At 43.2% G+C, this 27,655-nt stretch overlaps 1 protein-coding gene and 1 pseudogene across 7 annotated transcripts in view; both read right to left on the bottom strand.

Moving 5' to 3' along the window:
- Pcgf5 (polycomb group ring finger 5) overlaps positions 1-27,655 on the bottom strand; it is a 106,752-nt gene that overhangs the window by 33,550 nt on the left and 45,547 nt on the right. For 5 of the 7 annotated variants that reach the window (XM_021203852.2, XM_029543976.1, XM_029544043.1 and 2 more), the window contains exon 2: positions 8,293-8,570. In XM_021203852.2, coding sequence (XP_021059511.1) covers positions 8,293-8,404 — 112 coding nt within the window. In that variant the 5' untranslated portion in view covers positions 8,405-8,570. Of the gene's footprint in view, positions 1-8,292; positions 8,571-10,609; positions 10,772-27,655 lie in introns of those variants that run through there. The other 2 variants (XM_021203834.2, XM_029544010.1) reach the window with 2 other exon arrangements.
- LOC110332965 lies at positions 14,387-15,776 on the bottom strand (annotated as a pseudogene).

Here is a 27,655-nt window from a genome sequence, read left to right as displayed (position 1 = left end):
TTAGTCATCAGGGAAATGCAAATCAAAACAACCCTGAGATTCCACCTCACACCAGTCAGAATGGCTAAGATCAAAAACTCAGGTGACAGCAGATGCTGGCGAGGATGTAGAGGAAGAGGAACACTCTTCCATTGCTGGTGGGATTGCAAGCTAGTACAACCACTCTGGAAATTACTACCAGAGGATCCAGCAATACCACCCAGAAGATGATCTAACATGTAATAAGGACACATGCTCCACTATGTCCATAGCAGCCTTATTTATAATAGCCAGAAGCTGGAAAGAATCCAGATGTCCCTCAACAGAGGAATGGATACAGAAAATGTGGTACATTTTCACAATGGAGTACTACTCAGCTATTAAAAACAATGAATTGATGAAATTCTTATACAAATGGATGGATCTGGATGATATCATCATTAATGAGGTAACCCAAAAGAACACACATGATATGCACTCACTGATAAGTGGGTATTAGCCCAGAAGCTTAGAAGACCCAAGATACAATTGGCATTATACATGAAACTCAAGAAGGAAGAACAAAATACCCATGGAAGGAGTTACAGAGACAAAGTGTGAAGTAGAGACTAAAGGAATGATCATCCAGAGACTGCCCCACCTGGGGATCCATCCTATAAACAACCACCCAAACCAGTCACCATTGTGGATGCCAACAAGAGCTTGCTGTCAGGAGCCGGATATAGCTTTCTCCTATGAGGCTCTGCAGGCGCCTGACAAATACAGAAGTGGATGCTCACAGCCATCCATAGGATGGAGCACAAGGTCCCCAATGAAGGAGCTAGAGAAAGTACTCAAGGAGCTGAAGGGTTTGCAGCCCCATAGGAGGAACAACAATATGAACTAACCAGTACCCCCAGAGCTCCCTGGGACTAAACTAACAACCAAAGAAAACATATGGTGGGACTCATGGCTCTAGCTGCATATTTAACAGAGGATGGCCCAGTTGGACATCAATGGAAGGAGAGGCCCTTGGTCCTGTGAAAGTCCTATGCCCCAGTATAGGGGAATGCCAGGAACAGGAAGAGGGTGGGTTGGTGAGGAGGGGGAGGCAAGGAAGGGGTAGGAAGTTTTCAGGGAGGAAACCAGGAAAGGGAATAACATTTGAAATTTAAATAAAGAAAAAAGAAAAGAAAAATTAAACCCCAAACCACCCAAATCCTTAACTGTGCAAAGTCTGTGCCCACAGCCACCCCCACCTCACCTCACTCTGCACTGTACTCACCGCTCTCCAGCCAAACTCACACCTTCAAGCCTTTCACCTTGGTTATTTCCTCTGCCGGGAACATCTCTTAGGTGTCTGATGGAGTAGCTTCTCTAACACCAACTCAAGAGTGGCTGCCTTGAAGCTTTTCCTGGACACAGACTTTTAGGAACTGCAGCACCTTCTTGATTGTCCAATTCCCCTTTCTCAGTCTGACCTTCCCTTTATGTATAGCTGAGAGTGACAACCTTCTAATATATACTAGTTTATTACTTACCTTATTGCGTACTCTACTGCCTACTAAACCCCAAGTATCTGGGCCAGAGTCTGAACAAGAGCAGGCTCAATAAATATGTATAGACAAAAGGAAGTCATAGGGGTTAGGATACTAAAGAGAGCCCAGATTCTAGGCCTTTAACTGTATCACTGTAGTCAAGTCAGAAAGAACCTACATGACAAATGAAGGAATTCTGGCTTACCAGCAACAATAAAAACATAATCACTCCAACAGGAACCATTTTTTCAATTGGCAACTGCATATTCTAATGAAGTTTTTTTTACTCACTTAACTTTATAAATACAGTAGTCTGTTGAAATCGGTATATAGAAAGCCTCAGCATTTGTGAAGATTCTTCAAAGAATCCAAAAGAAATATTATTTCCTACAATAAAGACAGTAGCTCTTCAGTTTACAGTCAGCCTGGATGCTGGGTTCTTATTTAATACTCTTTATTATTTACCATTATCTCTAGCACTGATGACTTTCTGTTATATATTCTGACTTCAGCTCAATGCTGGTATTAGTTCAAATTCATTCTAGGTCCTATTTATCAGACATCAATATACAAGATCATTTCAGTTTTTAAATTTCTATCATCCCTAGTTTATCCTTCTGTGTCTCCTACCATGATGCATGCTATTTGGTTTACTCCTCACTATCTCACAGCTTGCAAATAAAAAAATTCAAAAGCTTAATTAACATAATCTATCTTTAACCTTATAACAGTTAATACCTAGACTGTTTGAAATCATCAACTATTCCTATTTCAATGTTCATGAAAATGAACATTGTAATCACTCTTTTTTTTTTCCAATTTTTTTTTTTTTTTACAACTAGGGCATTGTAATCACTCTTATCAATGAGTGCCAGAGCACTATCTGAAGCTTTCACTCAGTATGATGGGGACTTCACTTTTACAGCAACCTGTGATGTTGTATGTATGCCTATGGTAATGGAGTTTCAATCTGGACGTTTTCTTTTTCTAAAAACAGATTTTTACTCCAAAACTAAACACTTTATAAAGAAACCGTTAGAAATTTCATCACAAATAATGTTTTTTTAATCAGAATAGCTATTCAATTCAGAACTAATAGTAGACTTATATCCTTATTGAGTACCTAATACTCATGAAACCATTTTTTCTCTCTCATATAATTAATGTTAATGAAATATTAAAAATAAATGTAAGTGGATGAAGAAATGTCTCAATGCGTTTGCAGATGTGCCTGTGCCTGAGCTGGACAGCAGAATGATGACCCTGCTCTGGTACTATTTACTGGGTGATTTTTAGTATTTCTCAATCCTCCATCTGTGAGAATTGGAACAAGGATCTGAAATACACTTCCCTCAGGCCTTACTGTAGCCTGTGTCTTCCTATCCTTTGGTCTCTGCTGAACAGTAACTACCAAGAAAGGCTTTTTTGTTGTTGTTGCTGCTGCTGCATTTCCCCCACAGCACTTGTTAGGTACAGAACCTGAAACTTCATTCTTTTCTTGCCTGTTGTTGGTCTACTTATCAGAACATAAGTTCTAGGAGGTCATGGGTTGGGCCTGTCCTGTCTGTTCTGTTTCCTGTGGTAAGAATAATCCCTGGCACATGTAAGTGCCAATAAACATTTGTTGAGTGATCAAATAATACTGCCCAGCTATAAGGGGTCTTGGTTAAATTCAGTAAGACAATGAATGAAAAGAAAGCTCAAACTCTCCATGACATTCAATAAACAATAGCTACAACTTCAATCTTTTATTAACATTTATTTTAATCGCAGTATGATTAAATTGTAAGCTGTCTAATTTAAGGGATGCTAGGATGGCAAAGGTCTGGCCTAGAGTGGTGCTTGTCAGACTCTAGTGTAACACAGAAATCACCTAGAGGGCTTGTTAATACAGATTTCCACCCTTATCCCCAGAGGTTGATCCTGCAGGTCTGCAGTGAAGCCCAAGAATTTGCACTGCTAATTAGTTCCCAGGTGACACTGTTGCTCATGGATGCTGCCAGCCTGGAGACTGCACTTTGAATAGCAAGAGTATGGGGCATAAGATTTTAGCATTAAATATCAGCCCCTACTCTTTAACTAAGTAGTTATGGTATTTGTTCAAAAACAATAACTAGGAGATGGAGAGATGGCTCAGCCTTAAGAGTTTGCACTGCTCTTACACAGTTACAGAGGGCCTTTCGGTTCTGCCTCCCACACTGGGCAGTTCACAACCATCTGCAACTCCAGCTCCATGGGATCTGACACCCTCTGTGGGTACCTACACTCATGTGCACAAACCCACAAATGTATACCTATAATTAAAAAATAACTCTTCAAAACAAAAACCAATGAATTAGCAATTAAAATCTGCCATCATGATTAAAAGCCATTCCTACATTCTATTGCATTCTTTCTCTCTCCTCCACCCTCACTTCTCTCCCTCTCTCCCTCCCTCCCCCTCCGTGTGTGTGTGTGTGTGTGTGTGTGTGTATGTGTGTATGTGTGTGTGTAATCCAACTTAGGCTTGATGGCAGACACATTAACCCACTAAGTGAACTCAATTCTTAATGTGAGACAAAATCACCAAATTCATCATAGCATCAATTATATCAATCAGTGAACCTGTCTTCTTTGCATGTCTTATTCCAAGAGATTATTACTGCCACAATTTCTGAAAGAGTAGAAAGTAAAATCCCATACCACAGAATTTCATGTCTATGAACACAGTTTTGTTTTGTTTTTTTCTGAAGAACTACAATATTCTCGATCTAAAAAGGGTTAAGAACCAATGCATGGCACTACATTTATCACTTTCTGAGCTCCTTTGTCCCTGACTTCAACGAAAAGCCTGCTAAATCTACAACATATACAAACACAGGTGTATGTCACACCCTAGACAACTCCCACACAATGGCGGGGTGGTGTGCCTAGTACTGAACACCTACCCAGCTTCCTGGGAATAGTGAGCTCATGGTCACTGGAAAAGAATCAACTACAACCATTTTACTAGATCAGTGTAATTCCTTACTACATTTTAACTCTTAGTCTTAGACCCATAGATAACTGTAGCTACAAGCCCTCGCAAAAAGCTGGGCTTTACAGCCAATAAAACCATCACAGAAAGCTACAAATGGACACTATGCACAGAGCAGTGGATTATGGAGATACATAGCTATGACAACTCCTGTATATGTGGCTTAGGGAACGAGAGAAGTGAGCTAGAAAGACACTGAAAAGCTAGAACACCAAGAAGTCTACTGTGAAACAGTCTCTCTTAGAAATGACAGGGAAACTGTTCTTACACACAACAGGACTGACAAACAAACTCAAGGACTGTGGAAGCATGCACAGGGCCTGCACAGGTTCAAGAGAGATGAGGTCTCAGCTGGCACTGAGAGGAGTGCCAAGCTTCCACCCCAACCAAAAAGCTATCTGCAATAGGTATCATACCACCGGCAAAGGAAACATTAGTCTCCCCCACTGGAGGAGGCTTGCTGGGTATATTACCCAGAACAGGCTCCATGCTCAGCAAATGGCCAACACAAAACAAACTAAATGGTATTTTTATAGTCTTTTTGTCTAATATTACTTTTGTTTGGAAAAAAATTTTTTGTCTTATTGGTCTTTTGCTTGTGTGTTTTGGTTTGTGATTTTGTGTTTTTGTGGGTTACTCCGTGTACGTATGTATGTATGTATGTATGTATGTACACACAGGTGAGTTTCTTGGTCTTTTGTTGTTGTTGTTTGTTTACTTATTTATTTTGTTTTGGGTTTTTGAGACATGGTTTCTCTATATAACAGAACCCTTGCTATCCTGGACTCGCTTTGTAGACCATCAAACTCAAAGCATCAAACTCAGAGCTTCCCCCACCTCTGCCTCCTAAGTGCCGGGATTAAAGCCATGTCCAGCCCTGTTGTTTACTTTTTTAAAAAGACAAAAGGAAAGCATGCAGTTAGGTTGGTAGGTCGGGGGAGTAGGAAGGACTGGAGCAATAATCAGACTATATTGTATGCAATTTTCAATTAAAAAAAGGCAAAAAAGAAAAGCTCAGCCAATCTTCCTATGGAAAATGATACTTCTTTATAAAGCATATTAGCAGTGTGTAGTGGTTTGAATATGTTTGGCCCAGGGAGTGACACTATTTGGAGGTGTGGTCCTGTTGGAATAGGCATGTCACTGTGGGTGTGAGATTTAAGACCCTCATCCTAGCTGCCTGGAAGTTAGTATTCCACTAGCAGCCTTCAGATGATGATGCAGAACTCTCAGCTCCTCCAGCACCATGCCTGACTGGATGCTGCCATGCTCCCACCTTGATAACAGACTGAACCTCTGAACCTGTAAGCCAGCCCCAATTAAATGTTGTTCATTATAAGAGTTGCAGTCCGTTCACAATAGTAAAACCCTAACGAAGAACAGTGTTTTCTTCAATGTTAAAATCAATGATTGAAGTAGCTTAGTAAAATTTCTTGGAAATCTCAGGAATTTTATGAAACTTCAGGAAAAAGAACATAAAAATAATTTTTGCTTATAACCAGTAATAAATACTTCTAGGGTCTTTTGGTTTTCTTCAAAATAAGAGATAATGATTTGGGATTTTATTTTAAAATATCTTTCAGGATAGTTTTATAACTTATAGTAGAGAGAAATTGGGAGATTTGTGCTTTCATCTTATCTCATAATTGGCCATTTCTGCTGGAGATCCAAATAGAAAAATGCACAAATATTAGTATCAGTGAAACAAAGCAGACTGTGGACTATACATAGGTATGAACAGGTACAATAGGAATCAAGAGACAATGTTTGATTGTCCACTCCAGCGTGTACTTCTTAATGGCTTTCCCCCTCCCCCAAACATCCACAGTCCGATCACTCTTCATTAACTCCATCCCAAATCACACTACTTTTGAAGCCCAAGTCTTCAGGTGGCATATGCGTGCACACATGTGCATGTGTGCACAGCAGACTTGCAGGACAGCCTTCTAACTTACATGATGCTCTTAGGTCCTGCCAAGCATGTTCCAGGTCACAGTCTCTGGTCTTACTTGCTATTCTCTCTGACTAGAAGGTTCTTCCTGCATTCCTACAGAGCTCAACCACTTAAGCTTTCTGTATAAACAGCACAGAGAGGCTGACATGACATCATATAAAGTAACCTTGTCTCTGCCTACAATATGTTCCTTTTCATGCCATTCATCACCAATAAATATTGAATTTAAGTTTCCCTTCCTAGAATGCAAAATCTCCTAAGGGATCAGAGAATTTTTATTATTTTGAGAACTTCCCCCCCTCCCTCTGAGACAGGGTTTCTCTGTGTAGCCCTGGCTGTCCTGGAACTCACTTTGTAGACTAGGCTGGCCTCGAACTCAGAAATCCACCTGCCTCTGCCTCTGCCTCTGCCTCTGCCTCTGCCTCTGCCTCTGCCTCTGCCTCTGCCTCTGCCTCTGTCTCTCAAGTGCTGGGATTAAAGGCCTGCGCCACCACCGCCTGGCTATTTTGAGAAGTCTTGTATCAACTGTATTTAGCACTGTACTTGACATGTAGTAGGCAATCAATACATGTTTTCAATGACAGTTAATTATTAATTGTTCAAGTTAAATACAAGGCAAGGACAAATTAACCATAGAAGACATTTCATAGTTAAAAGCACAAGCCAGTTAACATCCCGGGGGAGTATTCATCAATACGACTAGATAGCTTTTCCACAGTCTATGTAACCAGACCTGACCACAAGACCCATCAGGTCCCAGTATGTTCAAACAGTTTTCAGTAAAATTCTGTGCTTAAAACTGTGATTAAACTATATATAACATAACATTTGTCATTTTAATTTTCTAGTGATTTATCTGGCTCATTCATTTGTGGGTATAAAGTCTATCCATTCGTGGGGGGGGGGGTGGGCGTTCAACAGAAATTATGAACAAAGGCATTGTTGTTACAGGAGAAACTGAACAGCTTTGACTGTGAATTCAGGTCCACCACTCAACAACTGTGAGACACAGTTAGTGAAGCTTACTTTTCATACATATAAAAATCAGGATAATCCAAATATTCTTTCCCCTATAACCACTGCAAACTGCTTCAAGATTAATGAAAAGCTAAAACGGCCTCAGTGTACATACAGCATCTAGTTTAGAACATATGATAGATATTAAACTGAGGTTACTGGGATTAAGTTTCACTGAATAAGAAAATAAAATTATAGTAACAGAAAGCACAGAAAGTGTGTATACTCATACAAGTGGTTAAAAAAACAATTTTCCCTCTGTAAGGCAGGAGACAGTAAAATCCTAGAGATTCCTCAGCTGTGGCAGTATTACAATATTCTCAAACTTGACTTGGGTATGCTTTAGAATTACCAAGGCAACCCTTCAAAAGGCAGATGCTGGGTACAGGAGCCCCCCAAGATTTGGCCTGTGGACATGCATTCTACCAGATGTTGGGGCATGCTGACAATGGTGTGACTAGTGAAGGAATCAGTTATAGGCACGAGCCAATGACTTCAGGGTCATTTTTGAAAATATTAAAAATCTGAAATACTTCACCTTTTGCAAATTCATAGCCAATTTAAAGCCTTTTTTAGAGCATTTTACAAAAAAATGGTTTAAAAAGTCAACGCGTATTAGGATGCAACTGATCGGAAAACTTCATGCTATGAGCATCCCAGTGACAAATATTCTGAAAATTACCTTGAGAGTAATTGAGACTACTTTCTAACCTTAAAACTCCAGAGCAAAGGAGAGCACAGCGGTTTTAAAGGAACGCGGAGGCGAGCTTGGGTCTCACACAGAAAGCACATGGCGTAGAGATACGTACACGTATGGAGGCATTCTGTCACCGTGGTGGGCTTGATCAGGTATCCTTTACAGATGGAGCAGGTGATGTAAGGGTTGAAGTCCTTTACCAAGTGTTTCCTTTGGGTAGCCATTCGTGGTCAGCTGGCTTGAGCAGTTCAAGCAGAGGAGCACTAAGGGGATGAAAAGCTGGTCCCAGGAGCTAGTGCAGTGTTCCTGTAGGTGTCCCGAAGCTGGAGCATCCGGCCTGAGTACAGGTCACTGAGCATCACTCCTTTTGGCTGTCCTGCTTTTTCATACCTGTTCCCAAAGTCACAGAGAGAAGGCATCACATTTCTTATACTGTATTTAATATCATTAACAGGACATTTTCAGGGTCGAAATGTGATGAGCAGGACACAACCTTTATTGTAGAATTACCTGTAAATCTACTGTCATTTAACTGGGAGTAACAAACTCACCCAGTTCTGAAGCTTCAATTGTCACTGCAACTCATGGCACCCAAAGCTGCTGACTCCAGGTAATACTTCTCCCCAGCTAATACTGCTCCTCAGTACTGGGCTTTTACTACCTGCTTGAGTTTCTACCAGGAGTCTCACAACTGAAGTCAGCAACCCCTACCAAAGGGTCTCTGTTTCCATTCTGTACTCCCCGTCCAGTTAACAGTCAAATCAACATGACGTGCCTGTCCTCCCCCAGACAGATTTCCTCCTGGCAGGGCATCTTACATTTTGCTATCAGGCTTATTCTAGCTATTTATTACAGTTAGTACTTCTCAAATGGGAAGAAAAAAAAAAAAAGGTCGGTGCTTCCTCTCTGCAAACAGAAAAAGCATGAAAGGTTCTTAGCCTGTCCCAGGAGATGTAAACCACATTCCTAATTGGTTTCCATTGCAAACTGACTCTAACCTTTCCTTCAACACTTCAGGTACACGGGCAGGATCACTCCTCTCCTCTCACCATAGACTCTGCAGGCTCCTATCTTCGGTCCAACATGCCTTTCTTCTTCATCACTGCATCTTCCTTGTCCCTGAGACTCCTTCTCTGACACTCCCTCTCTGTAATCCCTATTTGTTAATGCTTCTCCCCAATTACTTTTTTTTTTTCAGTTTGATTTAACATTCATTCATTCATTCATTCATTCATTCTTGTTTTCCTGGGCTGGGTTTCTTATAGCTCAGGTTGGCATACAACTCCTGGTATAGATGGGATGACCTTCAATTTCTGATCCTCTGCCTCCTCCTTTAACATGCCAGCAATACAGGTGTGACCCACCGCTCCCAGTTTGCACTGTGACAGGGATCAAACTCAGGCACAGTGCATGTTAGGCAAGCACTCTACCAAAATTCATTCTTTTCTGCTCTGCTAGTGAGAAAGTTCTAATAGATACCAGCCACAGTTAGTCTCAAGTAGCTATTTATTTCATTCTTTATTTGTAAGATAAAAATTAGAGCTCCAGCTACCTAGAAAGGTGATGATTAAATGAAATAGTGAACACTGAAAACTGAAGAAATGCCATTAATTCTTACAGTTTTACGAATCGCTAGCTTGTTGGGTTATTTTTAAAAGTTTTGCAAATTCCCTACAAGAAAGATGACCTTAGAAAACAACGAAGATGCTTATTTCAATAGGCTCATCCTACACTAATCTCACTCATTAGGCAGAAACTTTTCCACTATCTTGGCTGTTAACTCATAGGCAAGTATAAAATAACTGGAAAAGTCTAGAAGGCATCATTCCATCAGCACACACTCACTGTGAACGTTCAGGGTATAAGCTCTGAGCGTCTACCCCTTGGGGAAACGGTGTCAAGGATATGACAAAAAGTGTAATTTAATTAATTGCAATGTCGGGGTTCTGGCCTTCGTGACCTTCAGCAAAGCATTAATATCCTCGCCTGGGTCTCCGCTCCTCTCTCCACTTTTCCTTGCTCCCAGGACTTACTCGAGCGCTCGCTCGAGGCAAACCAGTGGGAACGCAGTCCAGATCCCAAGCCCAGAGCCCTGTCACCCCGACGCGGAAAGGAAGCGAGCGCTTGCGGTGTCGCGCGGCCGGCGGCAACTTTTCCGCGTCAGGCGGCGCGGGTCCCGGAGGTTCGAGCCCTTCACCGCCCGGCAGGTGCTCGTCTCAGGAGCCGGGGCCACTCGCGCGGGGACCGCGGGACAGGACGAGTCTCCGCGGGCCGGCCGCGCCGCCACCGAGCGCAGCCCCGAAGCCCCGCGCGCCCGCCCCGCCCCCGAGCCGCTCCGGCTCCAGCGCCCGGCGCGGCAGGTGTCTGGGGCGCCGCGGCCGCCGGCGCAAACTTGGCGCGCGGCCGGGCCGCCCCCGCGCGGTACCTACCCAGCGGCCGCCGCCGCTCCTCAGCCCGCCGGCGCGCCCGCCTCCGAGCCCGGGAAAGCGAAAGAGAAACAGCGCCCGCCGCGGCCTGTCTGGTCCCCCGCGCCCTGTCCGCCCTCCCCCAGCAGGCGGGAGCGCGCGGGCTCCGCGGGGCCACTCGGCTCTGGCGCGATAGGGCGCGGCGGGCCTCGGGGCCAGGAGGGTGCCGCCTCCAAGGGCAGCTCCACCCACCTCCAACCGCCAGAGCCGCCCGCCTGCCCGCAGGCCACGCCTCTCTCGCCGGCCACGCCCCATCCCCACGCCCTTTCCTTGTGGGCCACGCCCCTTCGCGCCGGCCACGCCCCCAGCCCACGCCCGCCAGCTCGTGCTCCTCCTAGGCGCCTGGGACACCCTGAGTGCCCTGCCCCCCACCCTTGTTGCTCCTGTGTGACACGTAGCTGGGGCCAAATTTTATCTCTGTTCTTATCCTCGCCATCCCTCTCAGGGTTGTTTTCTGTCTTAACAATGACCAGTATGCTTTGCCTGGCCGGTTCAAAAGCAATGGTCAGCGTTTAGAACTGAGTCACCTCTCTAAATTTTCTCCTTGGGGCGGTGAGACGGCTCAGCCGGTAAAGGCACTTGAAGCCACGCCTGAGGAGACTTGATCAGTCCTCAGCTTTCAACGGAAAGAGATTGGACAGAGCGACCCCTGCAAGCTGTTCTCTGACCTCTACAGGGGCAAGGTGGCACAAGAGCACCCACAAACATTCATATAAATAAATATAATTTAAAACATCGAAGAACAGTTTCATAGGAGGCAATATTTTCTATAGTGGACCCACGGGGTTGTACTGGACATGGAGACACTGGCTTGCTATGAACCTTATTTAGAAATCACCATTGAACTTGTAGCAGTATGGAAGGTTTAGCAATCAAAATCACTGACAAATACAGGTAAACTGAAATTTCTGTAGGGAGTGAGGACCTTAAGTGGTAAAAATTTATTGCTGTTTGCAAGGTTCAAAACAAACAAAAACCCCAGTGCTCCTTCTAGTGGACTTTGAGACTTCCAAGACACCATTCATTAACAGAAAAGGAGGACTCCTTGAAAGGTGTCCTGTATTCCTCTCCTACTGCTCTCCCCAAACTCATAAATCCTACTAAGCATAACTTAGATCCAGCACTTCACTTCTTAGAAAACTATAATCTAGGATTCCTAGGATCCTAGGCAAATCTAGGTAGCCATCACTTACTGACCAAATATCAAAGGAGAATTCTCCAAAGAGCAAGCTGCAAAGTAACCTTCAATCTTGCACACCAGAAAGAGAATAAGGGCTGCAATTCCAGCATCTCTTTTGTAAGAGCCAGAGCAAAGGTGGCTGAAGAATTTGGAGAGAATGCAGAGCATTTGCTTTATCTCCTCCAGACAGGCAGAACCTCTGGCTAGTGACAGATTGTGGAGGTGACTTCAAGAACAAAACAACAATCCAGGTGCACAGGTGTCCAGAGATATACCTCAAATTTAAAATGCATGGAGCAGAACAGGATGCCTTTAAAAACTATCCATTTTTATAACTAAACAGGTAAATTAGATGCAGTAAAACAAACTCCTTTGAATATTGCCGCAGAAAGAATATAGAGCTTTAAGTGATTATAATCTTCTTAAGGACCCCTTTTTGAAACTATGATTCAAGGATGGGATGGCTCCTACAAGACACAGCAATTATAGTAAGCGAAAGAAAACAAGTTAAGTCAAGTGACTATAGGCTTCATGTCTTTCATAAAGAACGCATCCAAATGTGAAGAGCCAACCTATTTCTAGTATATTTAAAATAGGCAATGAGGCAGTGGTGGCTCATACCTTTAATCCCAGCCCTTGGGAGGCAGAGGCAGGCAGATTTCTGAGTTTTAGGCCAGCCTGGTCTACAGAGTGAGTTCCAGGACAGCCGGGGCTACACAGAGAAACCCTGTCTCGAAAAAACAAAACAAAACAAAATAAAATATAATAAAATAAAATAGGCAATGGATTGCACACTAAATTCTACTAAAATGTGAAATGGAAGATACTGCTATATACACTGTAACACACACAAAATGGCCTAATATTGGTCTAGTTTGTGTCTGAAAGTGTTTTAAATGTCTTTTCCAGGAGTACAAACAGTCTGAGAATTCTGAGATGAATGCAACTGGTGATCAATAAGTGAGCTGCCAGTATTTTCAGAAATGATCTTGGTCTTGGACTTAGGAAGGACATACCCCAGCAAAGGAGGGAGGGAGGGAGTGCTGATACCAAAGCCCTAGGCAGTCGCTGGTGGTGGCTGTGGAAATGGAGATGCTGGAGTATGACTGAGAGATGCCATTGGGTCCCATCCTTTGTGGGGACACCAGTGTTTTGTGTCCCTACTCACAGGTGAAGTCCAACAGTGTCTTAGTCATCCTTACATTGCTGCGAAGAGAAACTGAGACCAGGGTAACTCTTCTGGAGGAAAAAGCATGTAACTGGGGGCTTGCTAACAGCCTCAGGGACTAGCTCATTCCCATCCCGGGAGGGGACATGGCAGCAGGCAGGTGTGAAGTAGCAGGCTGAAGAAGTAGCTAAGAACTACTTCCTGAGCCCACTTAGGCCAAGAGAGAGTCTGGGCTTGGCATATGCTTTTGAAACCTGAAATCCCACCCCTGATGAACTTGATAACTAAGCATTCAAATATATGGTTCAAATGGGACAATTCTTTTTTTTTTTTTTTTTTAAAGATTTATTTATTTATTATATGTAAGTACACTGTAGCTGTCTTCAGACACTCCAGAAGAGGGCGCCAGATCTAGTTACGGATGGTTGTGAGCCACCATGTGGTTGCTGGGATTTGAACTCAGGACCTTCGGAAGAGCAGTCGGGTGCTCTTACCTGCTGAGCCATCTCACCAGCCCATGGGACAATTCTTATTCACCAGGTTGCGATCCCTTCTCTATCTTCTTTAGAAACCAAAAAAGTTTAAAAAAAAAAAAAAAAAAAGCAAGTGGTTCGCTTGCCTAGCAGGTACAAGCCTATAAATTCCCAGTGCTTCGAGAAAATAAAACAATAAAACCCACGGAAAAGTAATTTAAAATATAAACATTAGTCTGATTAAAAATAACAACAAAAACATGGCAAAATAGATCAATGCATTCCTGGTAATCGAAGTATATAGCACTGAGACATGAATCTTTTACTTCATTTTACAGACACAAGACCACCAACACCCCAGAAAGTGCAAATCCAAAAAGATCACAGCTGATTTGGGTTGAGCCAAGCCTGAAACAAAAGCATCAGTTCAGTTTTATTTATGCCTTTTAGAAATTCTCAAGTACATGAAGTTATGGGATATACAGTAAACAGAACAACTTAAGAACTGCTCCGCACCCCCCCCCCCAGCCGCCACAAATGGATGGAGAAGGGGGAGGAGGAGAGCTAGTAACAGCAGCCACTTCCACCACACATTCTTTAAAAAGATTTATTTATTTTATGTATATGAGTACACTGTAGCTGTACAGATAGTTGTGAAGTTGTGAGCCTTCATCTGGTTGTTTGGGAATTGAATTTAGAACCTCTGCCCGCTCCAGTAGGCCTGGCTGCTCGCTCAGTCCTGCTCACTGTGGCCCAAAGATGTATTTACTATTTTAAATAAGTACACTGTAGCTGTCTTCGGACACACCAGAAGAGGGCGTCAGATCTCATTACACAATGTGGTTGCTGGAATTTGAACTCAGGACCTTCAGAAGAGCAGTTTAGAAACATTCACCACCAACAACAACCAAAACAGTTTGCAACCTTCTGAGGAATTGTAGAAACAAGCAACTAAGAACAGCCATGAGGTGATGGCTGGAACTAGAGATAGTACTTTGGTCTTTTCACTTCCACCCTATCTGCTTCCATCCTCTTCCTCTTCTCAATAACTGCACTTAGTTTCTTCCACTGTCGAAGCTCTGCCTTCTCATTGGTTTCTTTGAACCATCTGGTTTTCTGTCCTTTGGCCATCTTGATACCATACGGGAATGCAGCCTTAGGCAAAGCCTCCTTGTTGTTTACATACTCTCTGTATTCCTCCTGAGTATCAAAGTCCCAGTGGCCTAAAGGACCCTTCTTGTTACCTGCTCCATTTTGCTATAATCTACCTCTTCAGTGCTATCTACAGCCATGTCATCCATCATGGCTGGATAGCGCTCTGCATACCTGTCGGACGTGCCAAAGAAATCACCCAGCTGCTTCTTATCTTCTGGCTTCTTCAACGATTTGGCGCCATCCCAACCAGCAGACCCAATAAATGTCTCTTTGATGGACTTGATCAACTCCTTTGCAGATCCAGATCCTCTGTTAACATCCATGGGCTCATCATCCACCTTTGGCTTCTCAAAGTGGCTGTGCCTTTTCTTTTCCTTCTCTCGCTCCCATTCCCCATCATGTTCAAGGTCACACTCACGGTACTTCTCACGCTTCTTGTCCTGAGGTGTCCTGGTTGTAGAAGGAAGAATATAATCCCCAAGGTCTTTAATAATGTTCATGTCAGCCTCGGGAGGTTTCTTTTCTTCCAGTTTTCCTTCATCCTTCTTGAGTTTCTTGTTTCGGGTCCCCTGCCTCAGATATGACAAAATCTGGGTGAGCTTGCTAATAAAGATGTCATTTGTAGTCAGTGTAGTCTGGGCCTCCATATTGGGGCAATGAGCCTTGCTGCGTATGAGAGCGGTAGGAATATCTGTGTCTGCATATTCATCCAGGTCTACTACATAGGCCATACGTCCTGGTAAGAACAGCTCATTTCGTTTATATGGTTTACTCTTGAAAAGCACCCGATATACATTTCGGCCAAGGCGTGTTTTAGATTCAATTTTGTTCTCAGGATCCTCATCTTTCTTGGTTTCCTTTTGGGGCTTTTCCATGAGTTCCTCTTCCTCCTTCTCCTTGCTGGCAACCTCAGCATGCACCTTTTGAAGCAACGCAAAATCCAAACCTTTCACCAAATGGGTGTGTTCCATATCACCACCCAAGAACATAAGACTCCTGAATCAACTGTCTTCTCTTCTCTGCTGCTGATTTGTCCGCCTCAGCAGTGGGGCCCATGGCCCTGTAGTTGGCTGTGGTACCTATCAGCTCAGTTTCCCCATAACCTTTGTGCACACCATCTCTCTGTTCCTTCGCACAGTCCCGGTATTCTGGCATTCTGGCCTCAGTCTCTCAGTGCCGGCAATCGAAAAATGTCCAATATTGTCTTTTAACAGAAGATCGTTAATATATAAACTGTCTCCTATAATGTAAATGTCTTCCTACCTAGCTTATAGAAAATTATTAAAATGTAATAAAAGTATTCTATTGGGTCCAAGTGAGTTTATGTTACAACCATAAATATTATAACTCAAAGTCAATGACTGCCTAAAATTGGTGATGGAGGAGTGACAGGAGTAAGGAAGATGGGGACAGAGAACTGACTGAAGGCACAGCGTCTCTCTCTCACTGTGAGCGTTTCCACAACCCAGGAACTGTCAAGGAGTTTGCCAGCATCTCCCGAATTCCTACCCCTGCTTGCTCAGGCCACTATCATCCCTTCTCTTCATACTCAGCAGACTATGAATCAGCTCTGCTCACAGAGCTGTCACACTGTCCCCACCTAGCAGAGCCACAGGACTCCTAGCTACAGTATGCCACATCTTGCCCCTTGTTTTAAAAGAGCCCTTTGTTCTTAAAAGAATGCTAAAACAGTTGATGTAAGGCCACCCCAGATCCCTGTCACCTCCACAGCCCCTCATGACTTCCAAGCTTTAATGCACGCACGTCCTTCACCTCTGGCTAGCTAAATGGTCGGCCCTCTTACAATCTGACACCCTGATCTAACCCTGTCAATCTTGCCTACTCCTGTTAAATCGGAACAATCCTTTTGTACTTTCTAGGTATCCACTGATTTCAAATGGCATCTTCGAGACACCTCAAATCACTGAGCCTTCTCTGTAGACCCAGAACACACATATACAAGACAACACATATTTTATTTTATTTTTCTTTGATTTTGTTCTAGGGTGAATCTTCACAGAATAGATAGAGGTATAATCCCTGCCTTCCAGGACTGTTAATTAAAATCACACCAGGGAGTGGAGACTTAGCCACAGGAAAGAGTTATACAGAGATATATCAAGTTCGTTAACGGTGCTAAACAGAACACGAGCAAATGATAGGAACTGCATGCAAAAGCAGCAGCGGTGTGCAGGGGTCAAGAGGTCAGTCCCATGTGCCCACCTTGCCTGCTAGAAAGGTCACAAGGTACAACCCCAAAGGCTATGAATCTGAGGGACAAATGGGAAAGCCAGAGAGGAGAACCTAGCAGGGGAATGCCAGTGACAGGCACAGTACTAAGACTCTGGAACAAAAAAACATGCTTTCTTTTTGTGTATGGTCATGAGTGTGTAGACAGGATGGCATCTCATGTCTCCATCCTTCCTCATCTTATCTTTTGAGACACCCCTGAACCAGAGTCACACCAGTTGGCTACACATTGAGCTCTGGGGATCCACCTGTCTCTGTACTCACTGCCCTAACAAAACTCAGCTGTCACATGTGTGCTGGTGACCCAAACTCAAGTCCTCAAACTTTTGTGGCAGATATACTCTTAACTGCTGAGCCATCTTCCTAGTCCAATATGTTAAAGCATTTTAAATGTATTGTGCTAACATGAAAAGTCAACATTTTCCCCCCTTCTTTGGAAAGAGGAAGTGGGTGTGGACGACAACCCTAGTTTTCTTTACTCTGGCATTAATGGATAGATGGAGCAAGTTCCAGTAATTCTTGAAGATTGACTGACGAACAGAACTGAGGGGCTGGAGAGATGGCTCGAGAGGTTAAGAGCTCTTCTAGAGGACCTGTATTCCATTCCCAGTTTGAATTCCAACTAGTAGCTCACAACTAACTTTAGGGGATGTTATACCCTCTTCTAGCCTCCACAGGCATTGCAGGCATGTGGTACACAAATATACACACAAGCAAAACACTCCCCCTCACAAACATGAACACACACACACATACAGAGAGAGACTACAATTGAAATTCTATCAAACTATAAGGAAAACTGAATTTCTGCAATCACCAGAACTGTGACATTTCAAATCTGTAGGAGGTTACACTGAAGTCCTGGGGTGATGAATGGACAGGAAATTTAAAGGTAGAAAGCAAGAACAATTCCCTAAATCTCCAGGCAGAGTATTTATTCTAAGTGAGGAGACACTCTGAAACCCCAGTGACATCAACCACCAAATACCAGAAAGATAAATTCCAGGAAAAGTTTTTACTTTTATCAATTGCTGTGGATAAGAATTAAGCAGCAGATCTAGTACCAAGAGACCAAGTTTTATTTTCATTTACTTGGTATCTTAAGTGTTTTTAAGTTTATTCAGTGCACACACAGGCCCGTTGGAGCATCTGTGCTGGGGTGAGTCGTCACAGTGCCGAGGTCTGAGGACAAATTTTAGAAGTTGGTTCTCTCCTTTACCATAGGTTCTGGGATCAAACTCAGGACATCAAACTTGCATGGCAAGCAATTGTGAGCATTTGAGATCAAATCCCAGGGATGGGGGTGGGGGAGCTTATTATACTAGGCAAGTGTACTACCACTGAGCTACATCCCCAGCTAAACTCTGAGGCTATACCACTGTCTTAAACATTACATACAGCAAAATTCTCTTCATATATTGTTATTATAACTAATTGGATTGAGATGATTCATGAAAGGAGGCAATGGTCAGGAGGTACTCCTTCCTCTGCAACCCACTCAAGCTTTAAAACTAAGACGGAGAATCTTGAAGATTCTATCAGGAAACTAGTGCCTATAAAAGTTTTAATAACTAGGTCAACATTAAGAATTTACTTACTTCCCTCTACCGAGGGAGTAACAGAAGTTGTTTTTTTTTTTTCCTTTCTCCCAATAAAATACAGATTCTCCATATGGGGAGTTAATGAGCCTTCACTTGAGCTATCTAGCCCACATCTGCCAGGATTAGCAGACTCCTTAGGAGCAAGGAGGAGACGAGGCTTCGGGAAGGAGTACAGAGTCAGCAGTGGACTGTCAGGTAAGCAGTGTTGACCGGCTGGGCTGGCCAGCAGCCAGGAGGAGGAAGAGGTATACACTGGGAGGAAGTGGAGGAGGAGAAAGAAGAGGAAGAGGAAGAAGAGGAGGAGGAGAAAGAAGAGGAAGAAGAGAAGGAAGAGAAGGAGGAGAAAGAAGAGGAGGAAAAGGAGAAAGAAGAGGAGGGAGAGGAGGAAGAGAAAGAAAAGGAGAAAGAGGAGGAGAAAAAGAGGAAGTGGAGGAGGCAGAGGAGGAGGAAGAGGAGGAGGAGGAAGAGGAGGAGGAGAGCCTCAAGAGTGGACGCTCTTCTCCCTCCTCTCACAATCCCATCTTGGACCTTGTAGCTCAGATGGAGGGGAGGAGGGAGGAAAAAAATGACTTAAAAAAACTCAGAGGTTTTTCATAGTCTATTTGTTTTCAGGTATTCAAGGACTTAATGACTGACCACTGTAGACATTTCTTTTCTCCTGTCTCTGTTTTAGAATGCCAGAGTTGGGGGTCTAATTTCAAGCAGGGAGACATGAGCTAACTCTTGGATTTCAGAGTCATGAACCTGTGGTACCACGGTAACTTCCTCTTCATAGTTCAAGAGGAGAAAGACAATCTGTCTTTAATAGTTACCTCTGTTAGGAAGAATTATCTACCTAGAGACAGCTTCTCCTGATACGAGATCTATAATGTCTTCTTCACAAGAATCCAAATAAAGAGCACCAGCATCCAAGAAAGGTGGCACACGGAAATGTAAGTTGGCCACATGGACAGACAGTGACCGGAGGGCTCCCAGCTCTCCAAGGGCAGGGCTGTATATATCTAGAAATGGATATACACATATGCCACCCCTGCTGATCCCTACAGTGGAGCCTAAAATGCAACAGATTCTTATTACATGTTTGTTGAATGGACCCATGCACAAACAAGGAAAGGAAGAGTGTCCACCATTGCAAGCAAGGCTGCCTGTGTTCAGATCACAATACAGTTAGTTGCTCCTGGGTTTATGTTCCAGGCCAACTAACCAGCCATGCCTCCGTTTTCTCATCAGTTAAATGGCCCTGCTAGGAGGAAGAACATATAAAACAGGAACTTTGTGAATTATCATGCCACCAGTTCCACTGACTACATACATGTTCAATAGACAAACATTCTTTCGAATTAACTTTTAAAGTTCCCACATCTGTACTGTTCCTTGTTATGAAGATACGACAATAATGGAGCATTTGTTTAATTAAAGTCCCTTCCACAAACACATGCTTAGAAACAGATTTCTTCATACACATTATTTCCTTTTAGTATGCCAGGAGGAGGAGCTAGCTGACCTGCAAGACGTCTGCTTTCCACCCTCCAGGAATTTAAAGATAAGATTACAATTTATGGGGCAAATGAGTAATACAAGTCTTGGCTTAAATTGGTTATCACAAGGTGAAATTAAGAAATGGATATACCCATAAGTCTAGTTTCATACAGATGCAAGATTTTATTTCCCTGACTTTCAAGAAAGCGTTCATCAGAAACTTTCTGTCCTATTTGTTAAGTAAGGATCTTGACCTCTCACCTCTCATTTCAAAATACCCAGAAGCCCTAGTGATGTTTAGAGGATCCGTTCCTCCATTTTGTCTTGGGTGACGACCTATGAGCTATCTATTCAAGCTGGTGTGCCTTTTGTGGTAGCTGTAGCCTCAGGGCAGCTGGCTACTCAGCCAGATCCTGGCTAAGAAGGAAGAGACCCTGGAGGCAAAGGTGGAGATCGCCCACAATCTCTTCACCTTTGAAAAAACAGCAGCTGCAACCAGGTAGGGCACCTCTGAAAATACAGGCACTGCAGCTGCAGATCTAGATCTGCCTAGATTAGCTGGCTCAAAGGAGGTCTGCTCTGACAGTGGCAGACAGATACAGCACTCCTGGCGCCTAGCTTGAGGATGACCACACCCTGCAATCTCAAGGCGCGTTGCACAGAATCACCAAGAGGGAGGCCCATTCACTACCTCTATCATTGGTAAGTTATGAGAAGCTCTGTTATCAGATAGTTTTTTGTTGTTGTTGTTGTTGTTGTTTTTTCTTTATTTACATTTCAAATGCTATCCCGAAAGTTCCCTATACCCACCCCTCCCGCCCCTGCTCCCCTACCCACCCACTCCCATTACTTGGCCCAGGCCTTGCCTTGTGCTGGGTCATATAAAGTTTGCAAGACCAAGGGGCCTCTATTCCCAGTGATGGCCGAGTAGGCCATCTTCTGCTACATATGCAGCTAGAGACAATCAGATAGTTTTAATTTACTATATGCTCCCAAATTCAAAGAGATGTAAATGCACGTACTCTTTTTTTTTGTTTGTTTTTGTTTTTTGAGACAGGGTTTCTCTGTATAGCCCTGGCTGTGGCTGTCCTGGAACTCACTTTGCAGACCAGGCTGGCCTCGAACTCAGAAATCCGCCTGCCTCTGCTGGGATTAAAGGTTGTGCTACATACTCATCCTTTGAAAAGCAAGCATTGTTAGGAGCTGTTGCTCCTGATTTGCATTTACCATGATGTCACTTCCCCCGAATGCTAAACAAATGTTGGGCATCACTAGGTGCCCCTAGAAGGTCCCTGGGACTTGGTAACTAAGTTGGTAAGTCTTCACATCCCTAAGAGTGTCTCCTTAATTCTTTCGTCCTCTTTACAGAGGAAGTCTTTTTTTTTTTTTTTTTTTTTTTTTGGTTTTTTTCGAAACAGGGTTTCTCTGTATAGCCCTGGCTGTCCTGGAACTCACTTTGTAGACAAGGCTGGCCTCAAACTCAGAATTCCACCTACCTTTGCCTCTGCCTCCTGAGTGCTGGGATTAAAGGCGTGCACCACCACACCTGGCTCCACAGAGTAAGTCTTAATAAGTTCTAACTGAAGCGATTCATTTTCACTACTAGAAGGAAACACTTTTGGTAATTAGAAACCGGACTGAGAAGCACAGACATGAGGTTCGTCAATACTGATATTTACAAAGATGAAGCCTTTATGTCTATTAAGACAGCTCACATTAGAAGCATCCAGCAACCAACTAGTCATTAGCAAGCCAAGCAAGTAGAACTTGTAATACACAGACTTGACATGTATATAGACATGCCATGTTTTTCTTCTTGGTTTATAAACTTTATACGCACTTTATATAAAGTTATTAACTTATCTATAACATTACAACTTTAATATGCCATATCATGTATTAAATGTTATCTTAAATATTGTAAGTTAAATATTACACAGGCTTATTTCAAATGTCAGTTGTGGGGAACTGTGCTCTCCAAAGCAATTGCAAAACCTTAACTTCCGGTAGAAATAAGTTCTTTAAAGGTATAACAAACTGCAATGGACTGACCGGCCAGAAGGCTGAAGGCTGCAGTTTCATGTGGCCTACATCTGGAGAAGACAAAGGAGGACATGGGTCCCGAGGTCCTCTTATTTAACCAAAGTAAGAAGAAACGAAGTGCCTCCGAGTCTCTGTTCCTCTTAGTGACTATAAACCAGACTGGTTTTTCTGTAAAATCACCACCTATTGTAGTCAATTCCAGATAGCCTTTTGAATTAGGTCATATCAATCAAATACTTCTATCTGGCTTGGAACTAATTTGCATTGCAGATAGCCAAATAGTTACTTCACACATATTTATACACAAATAGTATAGTTTAAAGACAACACCTTAAAAAATAGATGACCTTTCCCAAGCATTACAGAGACATTTCTTTTCTACTCTCTGTTTTGGAGGCGAGGTTCTACAATGTTGCCCATAGTGAGAACAAGCTCACTACACAGGCAAGGCAGGCCTGAAACTAGCAATCCTCCTGCCTCAGGTATAGCTCCCACGATCAATGATCACATTTTTAGCTGGCTCATTTCTACATTACATAGCACAGAAATATCAAGATGAGCAGCTTTACTGACACCAGAAAACGAGTGGCGTACTTGGAAGGTTATAAAAGAAGCTACTAGAATCTGTGAAGTTCTAAGACGTTCTAAGAAACTCCTTATGTCAGACATGAAATCTAATATTCAAAATAATTTACTATTTTCATGCTTGCTCTAAAGATTTTTATTACTTTTATTATGTATATGGGGGTTATGCCTACATGTATGTCTGTGTACCATATGTGCCTATGGAGGCCAGACAAGAGCATTAGATTCCTTGGAAGAGAAGTTACAGACAGCTGTAAGCTGCTATGTGTGAAGGGAATGAAAACTGGGTCCTCTGGAAGAGCAGTCATTGCTCTTAACCACTAAACCATCTTTCCAGCCCCCTCTAAATAACTAACTTTTTAACTTTACAGTATCAGTAATTCTACTACTTTCTGTTTTTAATGATCATTGGGGAGGAATTCTAAGTATATTTCTTTGTGCATGTTTCTGTGCTTATGTGGGCATGTACAGGTGTGGGCATGTGTTTGGAGGACAGAGGTCAATACTTGAGTATCTTCTTTGATCACTCTCTTACCTTTATCTTTAGGCTCTCTCACAATAGCCTGGTGCTTATCTATTGACGAGTCTGGCTAGAACGCAAGAGACAGCCTGTCTCTATACCCCTAACAGCACCAGGATTCCAGGTACCTGTGAGCAGAGTCTGGGCGTCTGCCCTCAGGTCCCCGCGCCTGTGAGGCTGGCATTTTACTTTGCAATGCCTCTCCCGGCACCATCAAGTGCATCTGCCTTTGTACAGTTTGGTGGTGTTGCCGACAAAACAGTCTGTGTCCTCTGCTCTGAATGGGATGGGCTTTGAGTGAAGACCCTCCCAATAAACCAGAAAAGCTAGTCAAACCGACAGATGCGAAACCTCAACGCAGGAATGTGGGACGCCAAGCCATGTGACCTCTCCGGAGTTCACAACTACTCAACTACTAAACCCAACCCCGTACTGAAATGAGAAGAGAGCTGGGTAAAGAATTCCCTGCTTACTGTAGATGATGTGAAAAAGAACAAGAAAAAAAAAAAGTGCGTGGGATGAATTCAGTCTAGGACATGGAGTAGAAAGGCAACAACACAGAAGAAGACATCAGCAAAATGGATGGGAAAGATGGCAGGATACGTGAGAAAGTCACCAACGGGGAGGACAAACGCAGAGGGAACAGAGACATGAAACAAGTAGGAACCACTGGAAATAAAATCTTGACGAAATCAAATTAAAAACGACGGAAAACATCCCCAATAGACCAAATAGAAGGAAGAATATCAACCATGAATATGCTACATTTAAGCGTTAATAAGGTCAATAATAAATGAGCATGACTACTGTATAAGAACTCTGGAATATAATAAAAAGAATAGACTTTAAAATATATAACATAGCCTCAGTAATAGTGTCAGGTTAGGATCCTACTTTGGACCTGTCCCTGAACCTTCTTTTCCTCAGGCTCCTCTCCATTTCCATCCCTGCAGTTCTTTCAGACAGGAACAGTTATATGTCAAGAGTTTTGACTGTGGGATGGCAACCCCATCCCACATTTGATGCCCTGTCTTTCTGCTGGAGGTAGACTTTACAAGTTCCCTCTCCCTAATATAGGGCATTTCATCTAAGGTCTTGAGAGTCTCTCACCTCCCAGGTCTCTGGCACATTCTGGAGGGTCCCCCCAACCTCCTACCTCCCAAGGTTGCCTGTTTCTATTCTTTCTGCTGGTCCTCAGGGCTTCAGTCCTTTCTCCCCTGACCCAATACCAGATCATGTTCCCCTCTCACCCTCTTTATCCTCTTTGCCTCCCAGGTTCCTCCCTCCTTCCCCCTTGTGGTTGCTTTCTTCTTCCTCCCAAGTGGGACTGAGGCATTCTTGCTTGGGCCCTTCTGCTTGTTGACCTTATAGGGACTAGCATGACTGCCCTTCGAAAGACCCAACAAGCAGCTGAAAGAGTCAGATGCAGATATTTGCACCCAATCAATGAACAGAAACTGCTGACACAGCCGGGCGTGGTGGCGCATGCCTTTAATCCCAGCACTTGGGAGGCAGAGGCAGGCGGATTTCTGAGTCCGAGGCCAGCCTGGTCTACAAAATGAGTTCCAGGACAACTAGAGCTATACAGAGAAACCCTGTCTCGAAAAACCAAAAAGAAACTGCTGACACTTGTGGTTGAATTAGGGAAAAGCTGGAAGAAGCTGAGGAGGAGGGCAACCCTATAGAAGGACCAGCAGTCTCAATTAACCTGGACCCCTGAGATCTCTCAGACACTGGACCACCAACCAGGCAGCCTACACCAACTGATATAAGGCCCTTAACATGCAGACAGCAGAGGACTGCTGGGTCTAGGTTTAGTCAGAGAAGATGCACCTAACCCTCAAGAGACTGGAAGCCCCAGGGAGTTTAGAGGTCTGGTAGGGTAGAGGTTGGGAAGCAGGGACATCCTCTTGGAGAAGGGGTGAGGGGAAGAGGTATGGGATGTGGATCAGTCGGAGAATGAACCAGGAGGGGAATAAAATCTGGAGTTTTAAATACATACATATACATACATACATACAAACAAACAAACAAACTACAACTGAAATTTTCTAAAGCTTTTAATCTCAACATTTGGGAAGGCAAAGGCAGGCTGATCTCTGAGCTCAAGGTCATCTTGGTCAGCCAGTGAGCTCCAGGCTACCCATGCTTTATATAGTGAGACTCTGTCTCAAACACACACACACACACACACACACACACACACACACACACACACAAGCTACCCATGCTTTATATAGTGAGACTCTGTCTCAAACACACACACACACACACACACACACACACACACACACACCAAACAANACACACACACACACACACACACACACACACACACACACACCAAACAACAACAAAATGAAAAACCCAGCTCATTTATAAAAGCAAACAGAGTGACAGCGCACCTTACGGGAGAAACCCTAAAGACCATAAATAAATGGAGGAACACACTTTAAGTTATGAAAATAAATACCAGCCAAACAATTCTATTATAGCCAGTGAAGTTTTCTTTTAAAATTGATGGATAATATTCCATGATAATCACAAGCTAAGGCAGTGCATGATCAACAAGATATTTAAAGAATACTATAACCAAAGAAGAGAACACAGGAAATGGTACATTTTCAAGATAAATAGATGAGCAGGATCTTACAAGGAATCTACCATGCCTGATACAGAAGGCAGAAAAATTCCTGATATTGTATCGGAGAAGGAAGTGAGAGAGACCAACCACCACCACTACTACCAAAAGGAGTCATTAGTAAACATCTTCCAATGATGATGTAATCACGAATATCACTGCATATCACTAATGAAGGGCAGAGAGGTTCACTCGATTTAAATAACTAGAGTTGGGCTTGGTGGTGCACACCTTTAATCCCAGTACCAGGGAGGTGGAGGCAGGCAGATCCTGGTGCCATCTAGACCTGTCTACATAAGAGTTCCTGGACCTGCAAAGCCGCACAATAGAAAGATTGTGTCAAAATCACAAAAACAAACAAACAAAAAAACTAGATGCACTGGGCAGTGGCTGTCAGGCCTTTAGGCAGAGGCAGGGGAATGAGAGTTCTAGGCCAGCCTGGTCTACAGACCTAGTTCCAGGACAGCCAGGGCTACACAGAGAAATCCTGTCTTGAAAAACCAAAACCAATCATCCAAACCAAACTTAGATCCTCCCTTCTATTGTCTCTAAGAAACAGATCTAACCCTCGAAGACATCCACGCACTGAGTCTAAGGATAAAGCTACTCTATCAAGTGAATGGAAGGCCCACCCCCAAAAGCTAAGCTGGTGTGCCTATTCTGAATCTTGATCAAGTAGACTTTAAACAAAAATTAGGCAGGAGATATAAACATCTTCACTACACATTCATAAATGAAAAATCATGAATTACTTTTCCACCAAACTTTGAAGCTCCCAATTTTATGAAACAAATATTAATATACATAAAAGGTGAAATAGGCCCTGATACTAAAACAGTGGTATTTTCAATATAACTTCCTTCCATCTTTAGTTATCAAAGCTAAAAATTAACAAAGAAACATCAGAATCAAACTATGCATTAGATCGAATGTACTCACGAGGTATCTATAGAATATTCCTTCCATCTATCAGATAAATGATACGCTTCCTTCTCAGGAGGCCATAGAACCTGTATTAATCAGGGTTCTCTAGAGTCACAGAGCTTATGGGTAGTCTCTATATAGTAAGGGAATTCGTTGATGGCCTACAGTCTGTAGTCCAACGCCCAACAATGGTCAGCAGCAGCAGAACAGAAGTCCAAGGATCTAGCTGTTGCTCAGTCCCACACCGCAAGCAGGCAAAGAAGAAATAGTCAATCCTCCTCCTTCCCATGTCCTTATATAGGTCTCCAGCAGAGGGTGTGGCCTAGATTAAAGGTGTGTGCCACCACACCTGGATCTGGGACTTGCTTTGTCCCAGGTGACCTAGAACTTGGCCATCTCCCTGTTTTAATCGTCTGGGATTCAGCGCCACTATGCCTGAAGATCTCCATGACCGTAGCAAGCCTTCTAGTGTTTACCAGGGCAGCTTTTCTCATTCTAGGGGCTGGATCTTCACTTTGATCCTGGTTTCCTTTGCTGTGCACAAGCCTTTGATTTGATGCAATCTCATCTTGCAGGTCTTGGAATTATTTCCTGTGGCATCAGAGGCCTCTTCAGAAAAGTCCTTGCCTATACCTGTGTCTTGGAGTGTTTTGCCCATGCTTCTCCCAGGGGATTCTGTCTGAGGCATTACATGAGGGGTTCTGATCTGTTTTAAATTGATTTGTATTCATGGCTGTAAGTTTTATACTTTCACACGTGGGGTTGGAATCTAGCTTTGCCCCCATTATTTGTTTAAAAGACTGTCTTCAATGTACATTTCTGACACTTTTGTCAAAAATTAGATGACTCTAGGTGTGTGGTTTATTTCTGAGTCCTTTATACTGTTAGTCTGTCAGTTTTCTGTTTTCAGTCAGTTCATGTTTGGTTAACCGTGCTTCTGTTGAGATTGGTATTGTGATATTTTCAGCATTTCTTTTTTTTTTGTTTTTTT

Source organism: Mus pahari, chromosome 1, assembly GCF_900095145.1.
Source record: "Mus pahari chromosome 1, PAHARI_EIJ_v1.1, whole genome shotgun sequence".
NCBI lineage: Eukaryota > Metazoa > Chordata > Mammalia > Rodentia > Muridae > Mus > Mus pahari.
This window is presented reverse-complemented; position numbering and strand designations above follow the sequence as displayed.